The sequence below is a fragment of the Lissotriton helveticus genome, chromosome 3_2 (genome assembly GCF_964261635.1).
Source record: "Lissotriton helveticus chromosome 3_2, aLisHel1.1, whole genome shotgun sequence".
Classification (NCBI taxonomy): Eukaryota; Metazoa; Chordata; class Amphibia; order Caudata; family Salamandridae; genus Lissotriton; species Lissotriton helveticus.
The window spans coordinates 395,350,517-395,374,147 of NC_136062.1; the positions used below are offsets into that span (position 1 = coordinate 395,350,517).

General features: G+C 42.7%; 1 protein-coding gene across 2 annotated transcripts in view; it reads left to right on the plus strand.

Moving 5' to 3' along the window:
• Positions 1–23,631, plus strand: part of SHANK2 (SH3 and multiple ankyrin repeat domains 2) — a 3,078,421-nt gene that overhangs the window by 2,001,723 nt on the left and 1,053,067 nt on the right. For both annotated transcript variants that reach the window (XM_078684305.1, XM_078684307.1), the window contains one exon: positions 8,316–8,473. In XM_078684305.1, the coding sequence (XP_078540431.1) occupies positions 8,316–8,473 (158 nt within the window). The remainder of the gene's footprint in view (positions 1–8,315; positions 8,474–23,631) is intronic.

The following is a 23,631-nucleotide window of genomic DNA, read 5'->3' on the forward strand; positions in this document are numbered from 1 at the left end:
CCAGTTCTGAGCCCATTATCACCGTGGAAATACGACTGTTGGTACCCGGTGTTGAACAAGAAGGGTCACTAACATTCATGCTCCCCAGACCTCCCCGCCTCAGCAAGTTAAAACACATGTTCCTTTCAGAATTGCAATTCCCCGACTTTGGTACAACGATAACAGCACATGAAGAGCACAATCTTCGTTTGGAAATATTGAACTATGCTATTGAAGCTGCAACAACAAATCTGATAGTAGATTGTTAAGGACTTTGTAATTAAAGCCACCAGAAAAAGAAGATTACCTAGCGCCCAGGAAGCAGAGAATATTAGGGAACTTCCCTTGAGTTGATGGAGAAGGGCTAGGGTTGTCTTGTTTGAACTGTTAAAGGACTTTTGCGAAGAAGGTTGTCAGCTTCCAATTGTGTGGATTCTAAGGACAAAAGGATTAAAAAGAGACTGTAAAGGAACGAGAGGAAAAGAACTTTTTGGCTAAGATAAGAGAGAGCCATATTGTCTGACGAAATGGAGGCCGGCACCCAGAACCGCAGAACTAAATGTATAATAGGTACACTAATAGTAGGAGTGATAATATTAATAGCTTTAGTGGTAACAATTTCTTATGTAAAGGGACATGAGGAAGAGGCAAAGGTAACTGATGTGAAATCTGTAGAAACGCTTACACCCACTGTTGCTGGTGAAAAAGGGGAAAACACTCAAGAGAAAGCGTTGTTAGCTGCAGAAGCCCGTAGGTTACACGTAGATGAGTCCCAAGGAGACTTTAGGTCAAATGCTTATGCTAAACTCTTATATGAATACGTGGATGCCATGGAGGTTAAGGATTGCTACGTCTGCATGCAGTTGCCGGCGTCTGTAGATGAGGGCATCCGATATCATCACCTCCCGCTGACATATGGCATTACATGTAGCTTATTGCTTAGTATATTTTATGAGAGAGATAGTTTTGAATACTATTTCTCCAATTATGATTCAGTGTTGCCAGAAGTCCCAAATTATAAGCAGATGAACAAATGGGACTACTGGAAGAGTGAAGACAGATTGGCCAAGTTCTTCATTCCTTGGATTACCTTAGATACTTCACATGCCCGTAGGAATAACCTGACATGCAAGGTGTCAGAAGTCGAGAAGAAGTTCATAGGGCAGGTGGATGATCGTTACAGGAGACAAAAGATTTTGAAAAAATCAGGACAATGGAAAACAGATTGGACCGAGGAAGAAAAGGCACACAAGAGAAAGGGTAGTAGTGGTCCAATAGCTTTAGATAAAACGCAGAGAGGAAAGCTATGTCTTCACCGAGCCAAAACGTATTATGAAAATGTATACGTTGGAGAAGTCGACTGTGAACATGCTTTCAATATAGAGTACTATACTAAAGATTTCCTGAAGGGAATGCAAGTAATTCCAAATGTGTATTTTGTATGTGGAAGAAATGCCTACGTGAGACTACCTGACAACTGGTATGGATCATGTTACTTAGCAATTGTCTTCCCCAAAATATATCATGCACAAGACTTAGTGATCATTGAGGGCAAGACATCATCGAGGGGAAGGAGAGATATAGGAGATGCAGAAATGGTTGGAGATGTCTTTGGAGCTATGTTCCCTCTTTTGGGAGTAATCCTTAATGATGTTAAAATTAGACGACTGGCAACAGTTGTCGACAGGTTGTCTGCCAGCACTGCTCAGTCCTTAATGCTGGTAGAAGGAGAGATGCAATCGATAAGGGCTATGGTTCTTCAGAACCGTCTTGCGTTAGATGTCCTACTAGCAAAAGAGGGCGGAGTCTGTAAGGCTTTGAAGGTCCAGGAATGCTGCACTTACATTCCAGACAATTCGAAGCCCCTTGAGAAAGTTATTAGGAACATAACTAATATTCACAAAGAGATCGAAGATTTGAGTAGAGAAAATGTCTGGGAAAAGGTGGGCCACGGAATGAGTGCAGTTGGTGGGTGGATTTCCACCTTAGGCAAAAGCTTTGTGTGGTATATTCTAAAACCTGTCATCATAATATTGATCTGTGGGATCATATTGTGGGGATTGGTGAGGGTATTCAAATGGTATAGAGCAAGAAGGTCAGAAAGGGCCCAAAGAGAGCAGCTGCAGAGATTGGCTGCCATACAAGATAATCAGTACAGGAGTCTGAGGGCTCTGGAAGCGCAGAGGCAAGTTATGCTACCAATAACTGCAGTTTAAATGTTAGTGATGACCCCGAGAGGTCATCAAAGGGGGGAACTGAGAGAGCGCAAACTGACCTAAATGTATGAGTGCATCACACTTACCTGTAGTAAGCACAAATCATGAGGAGAAATGCCATGAGTGCTAATAGTATCAATAATTATATTCTGAATGTATAGCTAATGTAGAGATTTAAATAGAAGTGGAACTAATACAGAAATGTGTGACACTATATGATTTATTAGATGTGATTATTCCTGAATCCATGTCGTGTAGCTGTTAAAATGTAAGATGGTAGGTGGTTAAACGCAGAATGTGGTAGGCCTCAGGGCCAGAGCTAAAAGGGAAGGTGTTTCTTTTCACGACATAGATTGTATTAATGTTTTGGTCATTGCATTAAATGGGCCATGATTTATAGAGATGTTTACTGAATAATAGAATAAGAGTATTAACATGCTTTAATTAATGAAGAAGTTGAATGCTATAATCATGATGAGAAATATTATAGGCCTGAAATGTTTTAACATTGATTTACACGTACATGTCTGGGCCAAGAAATGTTGCAGGCCTTTTTGGAAGTCTATGAGAGTTGGGTTCTTGGCTGCAGATATCTGTCTGCAAGGAAAGGGGGGATCCAATTATAAATGAATGAATAGAGGTCTGTTCAGTAGGCGGCCCAGACATGGAGGAGGGTTCCGGAATGTTTAAGGGGTATCAGCGGGCCGGAGAAGAGTCTGAGAAGCAAGGTCAACTCTAACGTATGAGGCCCAATACAAAGCATCATGGAAAAAGCCAGAAGCTACACCACGTGAGGGGCGTCTCGAAAGGGGCGTCTCAAATGTTGTTGACTGTTTTGTATTAGGGACAGCACCCCTGGGTGGAGTTAGAGCAGATACCTGAGGACCCTTTAGAGAGCGGATGGGTAGGCAGAGAGGGGTCATGACTGGAGAACTATAGGTTTTCACCAAGAGACTTAGAGTGAGTGACTTCCCTTGGGGGTCATTCACTGCTGACACCTTCGTTAGGTTGGGATTTGGTTAAGTAGGGATACCATCTAGAGCAGGGTAGGGACAGCCTAACCTGTGCGTTTTCCTCCAACTTAAATGAAGGAGAGATATGCGTCAATGCTGATAGCTTTATTATTCTTAGAACTTGTGTTAGTGATTTCCGTTGCTCGTCTGAGGGCTTTCCGAGAGCACATGTATGTAATTGGACCTGTGTACCTCGTGAATCTCATTCTGAGATGCCTGTATTTGCAGCTTATCATATCCTTACAATAAACTTTTGAAAGCTAGAAGTTGTTTGTGATCTTTGGGAGCAGAGTCCTTTATTGGGTGAACTAACTTGGAAATAGATGTACCTTGTACCTTAAAGACAGGCAACAAAGGTTCAGTCGACCAGATCGAGGTTTGGATCAATAGTGCTAAGGTATCGATCAAAATCTCGCCCTTCCACCTCCGTTTTATGCCACTCCATTACACGGCACGCTATGCCACTACATGCTACAACACTCTACTCATTGCCATTCCACTCTACAATACTCCACACCACTTTCCTTTATGCCACTAACTTTTAGCAATGCTGAACAGGAACCACACAGGTGTACCACATGACTAGAACACGTTGGCTAAGCCAATAGCTCTTGCATAGGTTAGACCTATTGGCAAAGCCAATGCTTGTTAATATTGTCTGCTCCCAGCACTTGGCAGAGGTGGGAGTGTTTGAGCTGAGCTTGTGCAGCTGCAGCTGGGAGAACAGATTGTGATCAGCTGTTGCGTGGAGCACAAGTCTCCTGTTTATGGCACAGGGAAACAGAGGAAGGCATTTTACTCAGAATTGTTCATTGAAGAGAAATTACATTGCTTAATGTTTCCATTTCAATGGAGTCCAGCCATTACGGTATCCTCCTTGAGCAAAAAGTCTGCATTGCGTGGGGGTTTGGCAAATCTTTAGAGGAGCTCATTTGTACCTTTAAAGCTCTGTTATCCAGGCCCATGCATGAGTAGCTCATCCAGTCCAGGCTTTTTTCTTTGCAATGTTTAGGCGTGTACTTCTGCGTATCCCTGCAATGAATCGGAAAGTCAAGTCCCACATGCATAGAAATTCCTGTTGTGAATTAAATGCTTCCACATGGACTTGAGAAGCTTGAGAGTTCTGTACCTTTTGACTGCTGCGTTTTTTTGTATCTATGCCTGCGGTCCGTGTATAGTATAGTGTGCACCTAGCCGATTGGCTGTAGACCACAATGTAGAGTCACAGGCATGGACCAGGAAATGCTGCTACACTTCTAAGGGGGGTGGGGGGTTGGGCTACATCACTAGGGGCAGACAGTCAAAAAATCAGCATTTGGATGCACGTGTCACCGTCACCACAGTGATTTTTCCTAGTTTTGAAGCAAAGAGCACTCTAGGACTTTTGAACCCATACTTACAATATGTACTGGTGAGTACAGAAAAGAGTTGCAGCCAAGGTGTCTGGCACTCAAAGCTCTCTATGGAGTAGGACCATAATACCTTACAAGGAAATACATTTGTTACCGAGCAAAAAGACTGTCGAGACCCACTGCACTGCTTTCAGTTTCTGTTAGGAACTCGTCAAGGGGTGGTCGTAGCTATGCGCATTCTACCTGCAAACTCGGGAACAGACTGCCCCTACGCCTTAAAAGTCAGTCCACTCAGATGGTTTCCACAAATAGCTAGAAATCCTTGTTGTTTTCTATCCCATCAAAACTCATTTTTATTAAGACCCAGTTTGTCTGAGGGATTCCACTCTGAGCATTCCATACACCAGCTCAGACATACATGGAACGGGCACACACTGCATGCTAAACAAGCCTTCATCTGCTGTGCCCTAGGAATCCTGCTTGGCCAATTGATACAGATTTTCCAGGCTCCTAACCACTTCCACTTGACCCAAATTTGGATGCCACAGAACTCCTAGTAGTCAGATAGGCGATTTCTAGTCCTGGGCTTTCATTTGACTATCAACTGCCCCTAGTCTTTGTTTGTTCCTTTATACTAAATATATTAACACATGTGATAGCAGCGTCTTATAGGTTAAAGTTCCAGAGAACACCCAATTTGAGATGACATGAGGTTGCCATCATATCCCTGTAACCCTACCCTAAATATATGCACAGGTATTCCCTTTCCCTCAAGCACCATTCCTACATTTTATGGCAGGCAGGCAGAAAGAAGAGACCGCATTGCAAATACTACCTTACGTGGAAATTGTCCTTTTTGTACCTCCTAAGTACAAGATATATAATGAAAAAACAAAGCTTAATTTTGATGTTATAGTTAGGTGCATGTTTGACAATGTAACGTTTAAAACTCTGAAAACCACAGAAATTCACCTGTAATACTCATCTCAAATACCTATCACTGGTGCCCTAAGGAAAAAATAACTCGCACCCCACCATGCACAGCCTTGCCATCAGTGATGTATTTCCAAATATTGCAGTGGTGTTATCAATTATGTCATAGAACATGTCATTAGTGCTGTTAAATGTGGGGTAATTAGCAATGCATGGTGATGCCGTGAGCTGTACTTACCTTAAGGCACAAGTTATAGTTAGTTGACTTTGCTCCCGCCCACCAGGGCGGGAGCAGGTCGGTTCTCGCTGCACCAAGGGTGGGTGCAAGCAGGAAAGCCAGATGGGCTGCGGGGCTCTGGAGTTCGCCTTCAGCCTCCTATGTTTTTTTGTGGGTGCCCCGGGTGGTCAAGGTAGCACCCACCTAAGCCCCTGGTAATGGGGTCCCAAGGCAAGTGTTGGTTGAAGAGAGTGGTCATCCAATCCTCTCTCTTTAAAATAGAAACACTGACCTGGGTGATGGAGGCCCAAGGGCCTGCACAGGCTTGGGTAAGGGTGCCAACCCGCCCACGCTAAATAAAGAATACGGCCTGTTAAGCCTTAGGAGGTGGTGTCACGTGCTAGTCATAGCAAATTAGTTTCAAATGCAATAGTGCCATGTCAGTATATACATTTAAATTCCATAGTAATTCTCTGTTTTGCACATTGTTAATAATGCACAAAACAGCAGCAACTCTAGAATCCTATGCATCTATGTGTATCTGTGTATGTCGCTGCTTAGTAGCTTCTTGTAATGTGTTACTCTTTGAGCCACGCCATGCTATGCAGCCAACACCACTCTGACTTACCAGAAGTATAGTTTTGCTTTTACCGTAGTAAGTATGAGATAAAGTATCCAAGCCAATTGGATGATTATGTTGCCCATGGCCACTTCTCAGTACTTACTTGACCAAATTTTCTATTTTTCTATGGCTTTTTTAACCTTTAAATGTTGTAACGGTGGCAATATGTTCTTATGGGCTAAGGAATCTGTGTTAAACAGTGGCTCTCAAATGCTAGTGCGCACAGGCAATGTTCTGGCACTCAACCATATGCAGAGTAAATAACACAACAAAGATGCAAAGAGACAAAATGTCATGTGTGTATCATTTAACCAATAGTACTGTGGAACACGTTGCCCATTTATCACAGGAAGCAAACCAATCTGTTAATGTTAAGAAAGGCATGGAAAACATGTCTGTTCGCTCGCAAAGTGTAGCCGACTAGCCCGACTCCTTGCCTAGACACAGGACAGCTTGCGCAAAGACGCCACGGCAAACACGCACTCTATAAAAACCCTCATTTCATTTGTTTAAACAACTAGACAGAGGTGAAACCACCGGCCTCATCCTCCTTGACCTCTCCGCTGCCTTTGACACAGTGTTACACCGCACACGCATCCAACGCCTTCACTAGATCGGAATCACAAGCAATGCACTCAGATGGATAGTATCCTTCCTCACAGGACACACACAGAATGTCTGCCTCCACCCCTTCGCCCCAAACCTACTATCTGCATAGTACTATAGGGAACATTCCTCAGACCCACCCACCCTCTACAACGTCTATATGGCACCTCTCGCAGACATCGTAAGAACTCACAACATCAGCATCATCTCCTACACCAACGACACCCAACGCAAATAGAGCATTAGAACAGATGGCATATTCAATGTAAGTGTGTAACAACATACTTGGGGGCAGATTTATGAAGGCCTTGCGCCGCCGGTGCGTCACTTTATTTGACGCAATGGCGGCGCAAACAATGCGCCCTATTTACAACGTGACGCATCTAGGAGATGCGTCACGTTGTAAAGCCCTGTGCCATAAGGAGGCGTTCCTGCGCAGGGGGGGGGGCGTTCCTGCGCAGGAACGCCTCCTAAAAGTGGCTGAGTGAAATCTATGAGATTTCACTCAGTCACTTTCAGGACAATGCTGCGTCAAAACCCTGCGCCTACTTGAAGCAGGCGTAGGTCTTGACGCAGCATTGTGGAGATGGTGCACCCCCGAGCCTTGCTGGAGCTGCGTCGCGCTTGCGACGCAGCTCCAGCAATGCGCCACCTTTACGGCACAGATGTGTCACGCATCTGTGCCGTTTTTGCCCCATGGTGCGCCGCATTGTAAATGCGGCGCACCATGGGTGGCGGAGCAGCGGCGCAGGATGACTGGCGCATCCCTGGGGATGCGCCAGTCATCATAAATCTGTCCCTTGGTGTAGATAGAGGGAAAAAGCGGTGCGTCTCAAAAGGAAATAATATGCAAGTCCAACAATAGTTATGTAATCTAAGCTGGTGACATGCTAGGACTTTACATTTTCCACGTTCAGAATATTGCCTGAACTGTATGATTCTTGACTTCTCCTCAAAATCTTGAATTTGAAAGTCAGCCTCAAGGTGTGAGGAAGTGATTTATAATATTGTGCATCATTGTATCTAAAGATTCCTCCACTAAACTGGAAATGTATGTGATATTTCTTTAATTCGAAACGAATTTGTTTTTGGAAACTAACTTTTGAAATTGTTTTTGCATTATTGGCTAAAGGCGAAAACAAACTTAGTAATGACGTGCTTTTCATTTTACATAATTTCAATTATAGCTAAGGAGAGTGATTTCTGGTCAAAGTTTCTATTTTTTTATAGAGCATTGAATGTTTTTTTGGCAAAAATTTACAGTTTTTAATGAAATGACTATTTTGCAAAATAATATTTTTCTTCAATATTGCATGACTTTCAATGAGTTTGAACTGCTCTTTTTGAATGGTAAATAGTTTTTTTTAAAATTTACAGCCCAAGTGCCAACAGGGAGCCGATCTCCGCCTTGGATTATCAGGGTCCTAAACGGAAACTTTACAGTGCTGTCCCTGGACGCCATTTTATTGTTGTGAAGCCTTACCAACCCCAAGGAGAAGGGGAGATTCCGCTACACAAGGGAGATCGAGTGAAGGGTGAGTGTTTACAACTTGTGATGCCCGTTTGATGCTACAATTGTGAACTAATAAAATAGTAGAGCACCGGATATAGAGTGCCCATTAACAACTAGGGTAGATCTGGCGCGACACTATAGGTATCATAACCTGACAATCCTCTAAGTAAGTTCTACTCCTGGCCGCTTAACAATTGAGTTTCTACAAGTGAAGGCGGAATATAAAAAAGAAGAGTTTTTAGATTTTATCTATCCTCCCCAGGCCAGGAAACTATACATTCGATTCAGATTGGGGACTCTTCCATTTATGTCATTCACCAGCAAATAGGATAATGCAAAGAATCAAGAATGCCCGCGGTGTAAATATAAGTCAGTCTGAAATTCATGTGTTTTTCTTCTGCCTGGCTTATCTTGTATCCCGCAAACGATGGATAATTCCAATCTGAAGAAACCTAGGATTTAGACACTGTTTTCAAGCCTTTTGGATCTTAAAGTACGATACCCATCCCCCTATTGTTTTTGCTGTCTCGCGCTTCCTGAATGGGATGTGGCATAAGCATAGGAGTTTTTTTAAATAATTATGTAAGGGGCCCTATGTTTGCCTGTCTGATAAAGAAATCCACGAAGGCACATATAATGTGGTTATTTATATTACTTATTAATTTAGTTTTTAATAGCGATAACTTTCATGAATTTTGCAGTTGTTTTATCTGATTCTAGGGATGGTCAAATCATATTTTTAATTTGTAAAAACTGTAGAATACATGATTGTATTGCATTATTGTATGCTATTTATTAACTTGCTTGTTCTTTTTTTATGACTGTATTAATGTACTTATATGCCCGAGGTGGCCGAAATAAAGTTATCAAATGAAATAGTAGAGCATTCTTTCTGGTATTTAGTTGATATCCTGGTGCCTCCCAACTCAGCAGATACTAACACTAAAAAATACCATTAAAATTAATAGTGTTTAAACATTTTTTGAAAAATACATAATTATGCAACTCTGAGCAAAGAGGAGTTCTTCTAATTTTCAAGAGTTGCAGCTGCTACCCTAAAAAAAGTGCATGAGGGTTTGGACTACATGGCAGATAAACTGGTAGCACTGACTGGATAGTTTCAAACATTAGAGTTGCGTACTAAAATGTAAGCCGACGAATTTATAAGGCCGACTTATTGCTGCAGCTTGAAGATACCTCGACAATGCTGGTGATAGCTATGAGAGAAGAGAGAGTGATTGCTTCCCGTTGCTCAGCAGGAACATGTCTGCAAGTGAAAAGATAATTGACTTGAGATGGTGGGAGCGGAATAGGTCAGAGAGAAAGCAGAAACAGTGTACAGATCTATGTATGTATCTATGGAGCTTTGTGGGAAATGTAAGCAAGTTGACCAAGATGGAGATGAACTGAGTTTGTGTTGAAGTGTGTTGGATGTAGCAATGAGACCACTAAGGGCCAGATGTATGAAGGCTATTACCAGTCGGTAACGGCCGAAATTAACGATTTTCGGCCGTTACCGACCGATAATAGGCTTTTGTGATGTAGGGGCCGACATTAAGGATTCGGTAATTTAAGGAATCGGTAAATTACCGATTTCTTAAATACCGATTCGGTAAATTACCGAATTCCTAGTGTAGGGAGCACTTAAATGAGTGATTATCCCGTGTTAGGATTCGTTATTTACCACCAACTACAAGTTGGTGGTAAATAATGTAGAAAAAAACAAAAAGCTATTTTATGCAAATTGCTTCAGTGCCATGTTGCAGACATACATGCCCTTAGGGCATGTATGTCTGCAACATGTGTACCCATACACAATTGAGGGGTGCAATAGGGTGTCAAAGTGACACCCTGCCACCCTTCAATGTTTTCCCCCTTTTACCGAATCGGTATATACCGATTTGGTAAATACCGATCTTACAGATTCGGTAATTTTAACCGAATATTTATCTACATCCCATTTACCTATTCTTAAATACCGAATCGGTATGATTCGGTATTTAAGAATAGGTAAATTGGGATTACCTGCATCTGGCCCTAAGTGTCTTATTAACGTAGGAAAATGGGAAAGAAAAGACATTATTGGAAAGGCATGACGCAGGTGTTGTATTGTATGTGTGTCTGTGTGTGGGCAAATGTGCTCACTGTTTTGTGGGATAACCATTGGAGTGCGGTTGGAAGTAGGTAAGAAGATGTTGCCAGTAAGATGATTTTTCAGACTCAAAACCTGTTATGAAAGTATCAACAGTGTGTCTAGGATTAGCAAGGTACTTGTGTGTCCAGGTTATCAACCATCTGGAAAGACGGGTGAGATTCTGTGCAATGAGAAGCCGGATGGGGAGTGTGATCAGGTGTAAGGTGTGAAATATCATGAGTGGAGGGAAAGAGTAATTGTGAGTGAGGTCCTAAAGGGCAAGGACAGTATTTATTTCATTTCTTTGCATTTTAGTTGAGGAGTATATAGCGCAAACATTATACAAATAGCAGAACAGTTGTAGATACAGGTCGAGATGCAATTTGGAATAAGCAAGCAGACCAGGAATAAGAATTCTAGACAGACGGCAGATTCAGGGACCGTAGATGCCCACAGGAAAAACAGTCAGACTGCAGGGCGTGCAAGGCTTCTAATAGAGCAATCTATTCAGTATAAGCTTATTTACACCTTTTATGAAGGAGGTAGACAAGGGTTTGATCTGATTTCTGGAGGCAGTGTGTTTCATTCTTTGGGGGCTAGACTGGAGTAGGAGTGGTTATGTTTTCTTTTTGATGAACTACTGTGCTGTAATCAGTAGAAAGTCGGTGCTTCTTAAAGCACAACTTGTCTGTCATGCAGGCTTTCTTCAGTTGGATTCTGGCTTCAAACAGTGTTAGGTCTGTTGTGTTGTGTGCGAATCTTCTGGAGCCAATGATGAGCCTAGCTGCTGAGTTCAGTGTAGCCCTTACCGGCGCCAGACTGACTTTGGGTAGGCCTGCAAGAGTCGCACTCCTATAATCTAGCCAGGAGATGACTAGGGATTGGACTGCTAATTAAAAGTCATCCGGGGGCAAAAATGGTTTGAGTTTCGTTTAGTGTTTCTAGTTGGAAATTTGCTCCCCTAGTGGTTGCACTTATAAAAGCTTGCATATTCAAGTGTTTGTCCAACGTTACACCTAGTGATTGAGTGGGGTCTATTACGTGATTGGGTGGGGTCTACTACGTGGGGGGCACACTTGAGAGCTGTAAGTTGGTTGTGCCATTCTTCTATGAGAGCAGAGTGAGTGTGACGGGGGATCAAGAGGAATTCGATTTTGAGTGTTAAGTAAAAGGTGATTGTGGGTTAACCATTGTTGGGTTTTCAGTAGGGTGCACATGAGTGTATTGATATCTTCGGCTGAGGAGATTTCCAAGTACAACTGTGTGTCATCAGTTTACGTGAAGGGATGAGGTAAACAACTCTAACAAGGGACCAGACAGACCCATTCTTTGCTCCAGCAGGCCCATCATGCTGTTGAGTCTGACCGTGTCTCTGGCAGAGGAGAGATCCAGAAGTATTAGCAGGCATGGACATTCTGATCAAGCAGTCTCAGGGCATCATCTACAGGGTATGATAGAGCTGATTCAGTGCTACACCCTTTTCTAATGCCAGATTGGCATTGACCCAGTAGCTGAATTTACTCAGTGTGCTTGCAGAGTTGCACGTGTGCACATTTTTCAAGTAATTTTGCTAGATTCAGGATTTTGGGAATTGAAAGGAAATTGTTGAGGAAGGAAATTGTTGTGGTCGGTATTAGGTTTTTGACCTTTCTTTAAGCAGTCCGGAATCATACCCTGAGAGACAGATGCATTTACCATCTAAGTTCACGTGGCGATATGGAAAATATAAGTTCTTTCATGAGCTTGGGAGGCAAAGGATCAATGAAGTGGGTGGAGGGTTTTATTGATATTAGTGTTTCAAGTATCTCCTCTTCACACGGAAATTTGAAGGCATTCCAAGTAGCACTGTTTTTTGTAGTAAACCAATAACAGGTGATCTCACCAGCGGCTGTATTGGGGGTAGACTGGGCTAGACCTGGCTTAGTAGGCGATATGTGGCAAGTTGTAGTTCTGATTCAATCTTCATAGTTTTTTTAATAACATTGCCAGAGAATTCAGCTCCACTGAGCAGTGACCCATCGACCACCGAATGGTGGTTAGATTTGCAAATAGCTTGTTGTTTGACAATTTAGTATAGATTTTTTGGGTCTGTTAGCAGTGTTGTCAAGTTGCGCTCTAAAACAATCTGCTTTAGACCTTTGGATGAGTTTGTTATAAGAGCTTATTGTCACCCTAAGGTGTTTGAGGTGAGCTGAGGAATGTGACATTCTCCATGATTTCTCAGGTAGTGACCTGACCAATCACAAGGGGATATGCCATCCAGTTGTATATTGTCATCCTCGACAATGATTGGATTGATGGTAGAGCCTCTATAGCGTGTTAGGCCATCACATAACAGGGTAAGGTTGTGATCTCAGAGGAAGGCCTTGAAAGTGTTCAATACAGGGTCATTTGAGTCATTCCAGTGTATATTTAAATCCCCAAGGAAGATCTCGTTGGTGCGTTGGTATGCGTTGGAGGGGGAAACAACCTTTACAACGCAACTTTTACAACGAACTACCATTACAACGAAACTTTTACAACGCAAAAACTTTTACAACGCATACCATTACAACGCAGGATTTTACAACGCAAGTACCTTTACAACGCATACCATTACAACGTAAGTATTGGTAAGTATATAATTATTTTTAAAATATTATATGTTTGGGTTTTTGGGTAAAGGGGTATTTTTAGGGTTCAAGGTCAGTTTTCAGTTTTTGGGTAAAGGGGTATTTTTAGGGTTCAGGGTCAGTTTTCAGTTTTTGGGTAAAGGAGTATTTTTAGGGTTCAGGGTCAGTTTTCAGTTTTTGGGTAAAGGGGTATTTTTAGGGTTCAGGGTCAGTTTTCAGTTTTTGGGTAAAGGGGTATTTTTAGGGTTCAGGGTCAGTTTTCAGTTTTTGGGTAAAGGGGTATTTTTAGGGTTCAGGGTCAGTTTTCAGTTTTTGGGTAAAGGGGTATTTTTAGGGTTCAGGGTCAGTTTTCAGTTTTTGGGTAAAGGGGTATTTTTAGGGTTCAGGGTCAGTTTTCAGTTTTTGGGTAAAGGGGTATTTTTAGGGTTCAGGGTCAGTTTTCAGTTTTTGGGTAAAGGGGTATTTTTAGGGTTCAGGGTCAGTTTTCAGATTTTGGGTAAAGGGGTATTTTTAGGGTTCAGGGTCAGTTTTCAGTTTTTGGGTAAAGGGGTATTTTTAGGGTTCAGGGTCAGTTTTGGGTTTTTGGGTAAAGGGGTATTTTTAGGGTTCAGGGACAGTTTTGGGTTTTTGGGGTACAGGGTTAATTTGTAAAAATAAAATAAAATGTATATATAATTTAAATTAATTAAATGTAATTAAATAAAAATTTATTATATTTTAATAATTTAAATGAATTTAAATTAAAAAAAATATTTTTAGGGTTCAGGGTCAGTTTTGGGTTTTTGGGGTACAGGGTTAATTTGTAAAAATAAATTAAAATGATATTTAAATTAAATTAATTAAATAAAATTAAATAAAATTTAATTATATTTTAATAATTTAAAATAATTTATATTAAAAAAAATATTATATACTTACCAATATTTACGTTGTAATGGTATGCGTTGTAAAGGTACTTGCGTTGTAAAATCTTGCGTTGTAATGGTATGCGTTGTAAAAGTTTTTGCGTTGTAAAAAATCCGTTGTAATGGTAGTCGTTTTAAAAGTATGCGTTGTAACGTCATACATCCGTTGGAGGAGATGGTCTCCATTACTTGTTCAATGAAAGACACGTTGTTATCCTGGGGTGGTAGATTATGTGTAGTTTGCATATGGACTTGTCTTTCTTCCATATTTGAGTACCTAGGTATTCACACGAGAACAATGTAGCAGTTTGCGCAGGTTTTAAGCTGCGTATTGAGCAGTAGATGATGCAATGCTGTCACCAACTCTTCCAGATCCTTCCAATCTAATGATGTCATCGATGGGTGGAACAAGAATGTCTAAAATGAGTGACGAGGATTCATTGAGCCATATTATCAGTAAGATTAAGAGATGGAGGTCATGAGGGAGGATGAGATCAGCAATGTCAGCTGTGTGTCTTACTGCAGACCTGCAGTTAAGAAGCAAGGACATGATGTCGACGCGTTTCGAACCTTAGAAGTAAAAGGTTCTCCTCAGGACAGGGACTGGGAACGAGTTTATCTGTAAGGAAATTAGGGATTGGTGTCAGATATTTAGCACAACAATTGTATGGGTCACCTCTGACTCTAAAAAATGGAAAAGAGAATGTTACCTGCACGGTAGGCACGAGGGTTGCCGAGGTGTAGGTATGTCGCAGTAGAAAAAATGGAGGTCTACAAGAGAGTGAAACATAGCACAGGGTGGTCACACACCGTGGTGTCAGGCAGATTAAAGTGACAAGTGGCCTGTGTGGAGGCATTGCCTACCTGTCCGTCGTACAATAGAGCTCTGGGGGCACAGTGCCCGCGCTGCGGTGCACGCCCAGATCGGAGGGCCGTTCACAACTTTGGAGCCAGGATTGTAGGCTGTGGAGGGTAAAGGCGAGAAAACGCCAATGAGTGTTTGCAAAAAACAAGTCATGTAGAGGACCAACACTGCCCTGACACGAGGCTCCCAGCAAGCTCCTACCTGTATTAGGACGAGAGTGGAGACCTGGGGTGCCGCTGGCCACAGTAATCAATACAGCGAGCGGGAACAATTCAACAGGGACCCGCTGAAATTGACATACAAGGGAAGACCATGTCAGTAAAGGAGTGTGTTTGCAAAGTTCGCGCTATAAAGGGGCAGGGTTTTGGCAGCGACGCCGTGGCACTTACTTGTGTGGGCGAAATCAATTAGCCGCTCCAAAGGACCTGAATCAGTGGGGCAGACGCGGACACCGCCGCGGTGTATTTGAATTGAATGCAGGTCCACCACCCTCCACAGCCTACAATCCTGGCTCCAAAGTTGTGAACGGCCCTCCGATCTGGGCGTGCACCGCAGCGCGGGCACTGTGCCCCCAGAGCTCTATTGTACGACGGACAGGTAGGCAATGCCTCCACACAGGCCACTTGTCACTTAATCTGCCTGACACCACGGTGTGTGACCACCCGGTGCTATGTTTCACTCTCTTGTAGACCTCCATTTTTTCTACTGCGACATACCTACACCTCGGCAACCCTCGTGCCTACCGTGCAGGTAACATTCTCTTTTCCATTTTTTAGAGTCAGAGGTGACCCATACAATTGTTGTGGCAAATATCTGACACCAATCCCTAATTTCCTTACAGATAAACTCGTTCCCAGTCCCTGTCCTGAGGAGAACCTTTTACTTCTAAGGTTCGAAACGCGTCGACATCCCCAACCTGTGGCAAGATTAAAGGGTGCAGCCAGGGTGAAAAACATTCCATTCCATTGGGCCCTAGCAATGCAATCCTAAAAAACATCCGACCACAGGCTGTGTAAGACAGGCAGGCACTTTTTCCACCCCTGTTCCGCCTGTCCAGTGGTTGTTAGTTCTAAGGACTGGTTTTCCTGTGTTAATTTTTTTCACGCACAAATAATGTTTGGTCTCCATTAGCACTTGTACTTCGCAATTTGTTTTGAGCAGTACTGTTTTTGGTGTGTTAATATGTTTTTTGCACGACTCTTTCACCTTAGCTGTCTGTAGATTTGTAAAATTGTAGATTTGTAGATATTGTATACATGATTGTATGTCGTTGAACCTACTGCACTGACAGTTTTCTGTTTATGTCTGTTGACGTTAAAATTTTTGAATTCTCAATTTGAATGTAAATACATTTTAGGATAGGGGGCGTGGTATGCAGTAGTGAAGAATTGGTAGGCCCAAAATGTAAGTGTGCGTCAAGTCTAGTTCGAAGAACAATAAACATAGAAAGCTCAGAACAACATGAGCCTACTTGAATCAGGCATCCTTGGGTTGGGAGTACTCGATGAGCAGAGGGAGGAGGACTTCAGGGTCACAGATCATTGTCTGGTCAAGTTGGGCGTGATTAAAGGGAAATATGAAGGGGTTGGTTCTAAAAACTGAATGTAGCAAATTGTGTGAGTTCCAAACTACGCAATCACCTCGTAACAACCGCAGCTCTACAAGGCTGACTGTGAGCGCAAGGCTGCAGGAATCTTCAGAGGGGCCTGCGGTGTGAGCCAGCACCTCATGGCAGGTCTGCTCAGGAGAAAGGCAGCGGTCCTTGATGTGGGAGCTGCATGTATTTGCCGCCCCCTCACATTGCAGATGAGCTGGACTCACCCTCTAAATAGCAAGTGGACACCATCTAGGGCAGGTTGAGGAAAGAAGAGCAGGTAGGGCTTTCCCGGCTGAGGCTGCTCAGGTAATGTTGGGAGGGTCAACCACCAGGGGTGGCAGACAGATGAGCATTATTTTTAAATGTTAATTAAGTCACCTTTAAGTAGGTATTTTGGTCCACAATTGAGGATTTCTGTTTTTAAATTATTTTTAAATCCAATTCAGTGATGTAGTTCGATTTTTGATTAATATGCAGGAAAAGAAGAAACGTATACTTTTCTTGCTAAAAGCCTCTACGTCTCATTAGCAATAACCTGGTCTGTCAGTGCTAATTTGATGAGGTGTGAAATACTACTCTCCTAGCAGTGACAACCACTTGGGCCTGGCAAGATGACCCTGGGGATAAATGTGACAGGGCTTTACCCAAGCAGGGCAGTTTAGAAATGTCCAGAAACTTCACAAACGTAAAAAGAACCATAGGATATTTGCATTTTTATATTGTAGTGATAAGAGAAGCCTGGAGAAGAGGGGTATTTTGATCACGAAAAACACTTATTAGATAGCAGGCCGCATTACAGCCCCTGCCCCTCCCGACAGCCTCTCTCGCATCCTGTACTTTACAGTAGGAAGCGCATGTGTTTTACCTGTAGGGCGATGAGGCCGGTGGGCCGCCATACTTGCCTGTGTGGTCAGTTCCTCACCGTGGTTAACCCGCTGGTGTTGTATCTTGAATCCTCTCCCTCGAGGCCACGCTGGAAGCCATCATAGTTCTTTCCCTTTCCCAGAATCCTTGGAGAGGATTCTCTGTGGCGTATTATCTGGCTAAACAAAGATGGTGCCCATTTCCATTGTGAACATTGGTTCTTTTGCAATTTAGATGGCGAACCCATGAGGCAAAGTCCTGTCCTGTGGGTATAAAAGCATGGCTGGCCCACCCAGGACTTTTTAGGCCCCAGGGCTGTTTTTCATATTTTAAAGCGGAGAAGGGTCACATGAGTGTGCCTGAGTCTATAACACTGTGGGGAACCAATCCTCCAGGGCCTTAAATATATATTTTAAAAGGGAGAGGGCCTCCCGCCCCAGCCCTTTATATTTTCGGTGGGTGCCCTGATGCTCACCCCGGGTACCCACCGAACACACATCGGGGCCTGCGGAGAGAGCCCCTGGACCCCTGTGGCAGGAGCCTTCTGCAGAAGCTGGCATTGCTCCTGCCTGCAGCTACTTCTTCTGCTCTCTCAGAGCGAGAGCAATCCGTTGATCGGTTTCCCTGCCTGCATCAGTGCGGGCAGGGAAACAGATCAAAAGCCTACCCCCAACTGGCAACAGCATTTTTGAAGCCAGTTGGGAGCAAACACAAGTTTCCCTGCCTGTTCTGCTGCAGCCAGGGAAACTGCTGTGTCCCAGGGTGGGCTCTCTAGGACATAGCATAGGAACCGACCCCAGGAAAGTGGGTCCCTGGGCCATTAATATTTCAGGGAGCAGAGGTAAGTATGGGCCTCCTATCTTTTTAGAAGATTAGCAGACCTGGTGGGGTCGAGTCTCGAGGCTTTTAGAGGCTCGGAGAGGCAGGCCTCACGGACCGCCTACCCTTAACAATACTGCAGACCCCAAGGGATGGGGTCCCCAGGGCTGAAAGGTGTCTGGGGAGGGAGGAAACGCATTCCTCCCCTTAAAAATACTGTTGGCCATTAGGGATTTGGTCCCTGGGGTTGGAAAATGGCCTGGGCAGGGGACCACGTGCCCCTCCCCTTAAAAAATGCATTGGGCACCAGTTGATGGGGTCCCTGGAATCAATAAAGGTCTGGGGAGGGGGCCCATGCTCTCCCTCCTCCCCATTATAAACAAACAATGTTCATCTCCCCGGGTCCTGGCCCAAATTGGGGGGTTTAAAAAATGAAGCAAATGTGCGGCAAAATTAAAATTAAAAAGAAGTTTTGGGCTCCAGTTCCTACCACTAGGCTTACGGAGTTAGGGTATCACTACCCTGCCCCTTTGTTTGAGTTTTGTTAGTACTCTAGACTGAGTTCCAAATCCTAAAATGGCTGCTACCACTTCCTTGTTGTTGTGTTGGCATGAGATCTGTCGGATACAACGTTTTTCGAGTATTAATTGATCAAAAATTTATGAACGAACTTACACCAAATTACTAAATGCTCTTTTTCTTGATCACGATCTAGCTTGCTGCCAAATTTGGTGTAAATAAATTAAGTGGTTTTGCCTATACATCCATCTAAAGTTCCAATGGAACAATGAAGGGGGAAATTGCATTTTGGGATCACCCCGTTTTCACGGCCTTCCCTTGATGGATCACCTTGAAACCTTTCATGCTCAGACAGGTCAAAAGTAGCACTGTTTAGGAAAGTTTTGGGGGGATTTGTCGAACGGGGCCATAGTTATTAGTAGCACAAGAAATGTCTTTCCTATGGATACACAATCCTAGCTATATCTGCCCATTGGTGACCACTGAGTAATATGCTATATTTATATTGCTATAAAACAATTTCTTGTTCTGCAACAATGAGGAGAAACTGACATATTTCCACCTAACCAAGGTCTTGACCCTGTGACATCCCAACAACCAGTGTACATATTTGTTAAAATCTAGTAAACAAAAAACACACATCTTGTTTCCTGACAAGCACCCAAATGTGCTGAACAATCTAGAACATCTGTCACCCAATTAATGCTGTTTTTATAAACATTGTTTGCCGCAAGGCATTTCAGACCACACATCATGATGCATAAACGTTAGACTTAAGCACAAAAACATTCAATTGGATCATTATATTTCCAATAAAAATAAAAGATGCCATGCTTTGCTTAAATTTTTTTTTATCAAAGTCCAATCTAAGTAATGCATCTAGACAAAAGCCTATTTCCTTTTCTCAGAAAAAGCACTAAGTAGGCAAAAACAAGTGTTATAACCAATTTCTACAAATGAAATATTAATAGGTTGGAACTAAACTCATCCAAATCTGAAGGAACTGATTGAATCTCTGAAGTTTAGTACTGTAAATTACATGTATTAAAAATAAAAGAGTAATCCTGAGATATTGAGCACTTCAGGTCGTAGTTACCTAACGTTCTTAAAGGTGCACCAACATCTCATCGCAGTTCATCCCGAATGGTGCCACCATGTTAATATGTATGATGACGCATGATTCCAAGCAGTATTCTGATCTACCCTCCTCTGCCATGTATTGGGGTGTCAGTGGTTAATTTGTAAAAAATAGGTGCCGAGACTCTAGTCAGGAGGCAGCTTGCACCAGCCCATTTAGCGCCACCTGAAACAGAACCGACTACAAACCATGAAAGTGAGGAGAGGATGTGGCATAATGACCAGAGCTGCTGGCTAGAGAACTAGGTTCAAATCTTGACGTCGGCTCAACATCCTGTGATTCTGGTCAAATCCCTTAATTTCCCCGTAAATAAATGTGCCCTTAACTGCTGCTCATGAAAAGTGCCCGTGTTAATGATTAAAGTGCCGGTGCTGAGAGCCGTAAACCACTGGCTTAAATTAAGTATTATGGGGTGTACTCATTGCCCAAGAAACTCAATTTGGTGCGATCCAAATGATAATATTCATATATGCCCATGCACTGTCAGCAGTGTACAATGACTCTGCACACTAAAATTGCAAAACGTCTTTGTTCCTTCTTTACCCTTATTCAATTCCTGGAATGTGCAAGATAGCAAAACAGGCAAATTACGACGATGGTAATGAACACATATAAATTATGTGTTCCTTACTGGGAATCAACAAACGTTTCATGTGGGGTTTTCTGCTGTGTGGATGTAAATGTCTCTTGCATCGCATTACCTTGACTTCTCTTTCCATACTTTAATTTTGTAAATGAAAAATTCGATTGTTTTGAATTGCTGCTTTTATTTGCCTCACATTTTATAGCCCGCTTATAGTCTTGCATTTAGTGAGCACAGGCAGCATGACTGTACACAAACAATCGTAGTCTGTGGAAGCTAGAAAGTGAATGGGGTTGTACAAAAAGGAGGAAATCAGGAACTGACTTCATCAGAGAGAAACAGACTGTAATCTTCGATGGGACATGGGGATGTGGGAATTGCATGGCAATGTCTGTTTTTTCTGCAAACCTGTGTTGCAAAAGCAAGCATGCATTTTGGGGAGTGCATGAACTTACATAACAAATGCAAAGGGTACACTGATATGACAATGATATATAGTGAGAAATGTGGACACAAATGGTGCTTTAAATGTAAGGAATGGGTTTAGAAAAGAAAACAGTGAGGGTGGTGTTTATGCTGGGGTAGGGTGGTAGCTGCCATGACAGAGGCGCTGTACATACGGTCACAGATTTGCATACTGAGGAATACAGACACTGTTCGTGCTTCATGTAATTAAAGGTGTAGGAACGTACGGGACAATGATGGTGTTGCAGTAAATCAGGAATTGGTATTGAATGTAGCTTAACAAACCGTGATGAAATTTGGAAACCAGCATGTAAATATTGTTCACGTACTATACTAAAGGTGAAAATGAACTAAGCAATTGTGTTCTTTGTTTTTTGGGCAAGTTTAAAATCTGACAAGGCAATTTATATTTTTTGGGAAATATGTGGGCTGATTCACAGAACTAGTCCGAGATAAAATCCTTAACTTACTACTTTTGGTATTCACAGAAGGCATTTAGTAGTAGTAAAGTTAGAAGTTCTAACTTTACTACTACTAAATGCCTTCTGTGAATACCAAAAGTAGTAAGTTTAGGATTGTATCCCAGTTTAGTAGTAGTAAAGTTAGGAGTCCTTACTTTACTACTAATATACCTTCTGTAAATACCAAAAGTAGTAAGTTTAGGATTTTATCTCAGATTAGTTCTGTGAATCGGCCCATGATGTTTTACTTACTCTTAGAAATTGGTTTCACCCTGTGTCCTTTAACCCCTTCCATGCTGATGACGTCCCCCGGCCGTCATGCACCACGGTGGGCGTGTGCTGATGACGGCTGGGGGCCGTCATGAACCCGCCCACTCAATAAAAGTGCTGCACAGGCGCAGAATCGCGGCCGCGCCCAAGGGGTTGAAAACAAGGTGTTAACGGCCGTGCAATGTGTGCTTACACACTGCAGCAATGCACGCGCTGGCATCATGGCATTATCTGTACCCAAAGAGATGTCTTACCCCTCTGAGACCTGGGCTAAAATAACTCAGTATGCTGAGGGTGATTACTAACCTTCACTTGGCACTCGCTTGAAGCTAGAGTCTGCTGCCATTGGCAGTGCCTGGTCAACGTGCATACCTCGGGGGTGTTAAGCACAGCAGTTTAGAAAAGATGCCATGGTCCATGGCGCAAGCATGGAGAATGCTCCCTTTACTGCTGTTGGGGTAGTCAAATACAGCAGTTATCAGGGTTCAATGGACCCCTCATGGTCTAGCCCCCTGTGCCACTGCATCTGCTAGGCCCTTCTCGAGAGCATGCACTAACGAGCCGCACAGTAGGTAGGTTAGCATCATGTATATCTTGTTTTAGTGAAAAAAGTTTGGAGAGGTCCCCTATCTAATCCAATCCGGGACTAGGGGTAGGTAAATCAGAAAAATACACTGTCCCAAAAACCATCCACAGTTAACAGGAAAATAGAACCAATGATGATATCTACAACAAACATAATACCACTGCCATACTGAAATGATACACCACTGTGAGAAAAATGGTATTATACAGTGACATAAAGAACGAATATTTTGTTTATTTCACTGTATAAAACAATTTTTCTCACAGTGGTGTACCATCTTGTTTTAGTGCCACCCTCTAGAATTAGAGCAGTGCCCTTAAAAAGTATCCACATCTTGAAATATCCAAGCCTCCCTTACATTTTGGAATATGGTGCATAAATCTAGTTGTGTAGAAATGTTGATGGACTATTAAAGGCTATGGGACTAGTGATGGGTCTTTTGCACTGGAACAACTTTTAAAATAAAGGTCATAATTCCTGACATTCCTTTCAATTGGATTTTCTTATGTTGTGTCACATTGTATCAGATGAATTAGTAATACTAGTCAGTTGCAATGCTACCATATTTTTTTAATCAGATACACAATAGCCTCATAAACATATAACTAACATTTATTTGGAGAACATTGGCTTCTGTGTACTGGGACAGACACTCAAATGTTTGGATATTTCACTTGTTCCCCTTTATACCTGTCTGTAAAATCTGCCTTGCTGAGTGTCACACATTTCGTGGTAGAGTCACGCATTTTAATAATTCCCCAGTGTCACCGCAAATGACTGTGACAGTGAAGCAATCACAGCTTAGCAAATGAAACTGAGCTCCCCATGCCTGTGTTCAGATGGCTCATTTCCCTCGGCTGGACTAGCACTGAAAGCGATAGATGGCTCTTGCAGCAAATTATTGCCTGGTCTATAATGCCTGGCCTGGCCACTCGCTCACCCTCCACATGCTTGGAGCTACGCAGGCCGCACGGCTCACCCACCACCACCCAGTGCCTAATTTGAGCTGGTGGTTTCCATTGCTCCATACCATCACTTAGTTGTCTGCCACTAGATGGCAACGCCTGGCTAATTTAGAGATAACCATAACAACAGTTAAATATTAATTCAATATGTTAATACGTTATGTCAATGCAGCTCACTATATAATATAAATTAATAATGACTATTACCTGCCGCCCAAGCCATTCTCATAGCTCTGAGGTCCTGAAAAAGTCCGAATTGTCACACTTGTAGAAGTGTGATGCTTAGTATTAGTGCTATTACTTTCTTTGTCAGTTATAGCAGGAGCAATGTGTGGTGCAAGCTGCAGTAGCTCCCTAACGAGAGTTTTTTTTGTTTGTTTACAAAGTAAGCACTGCT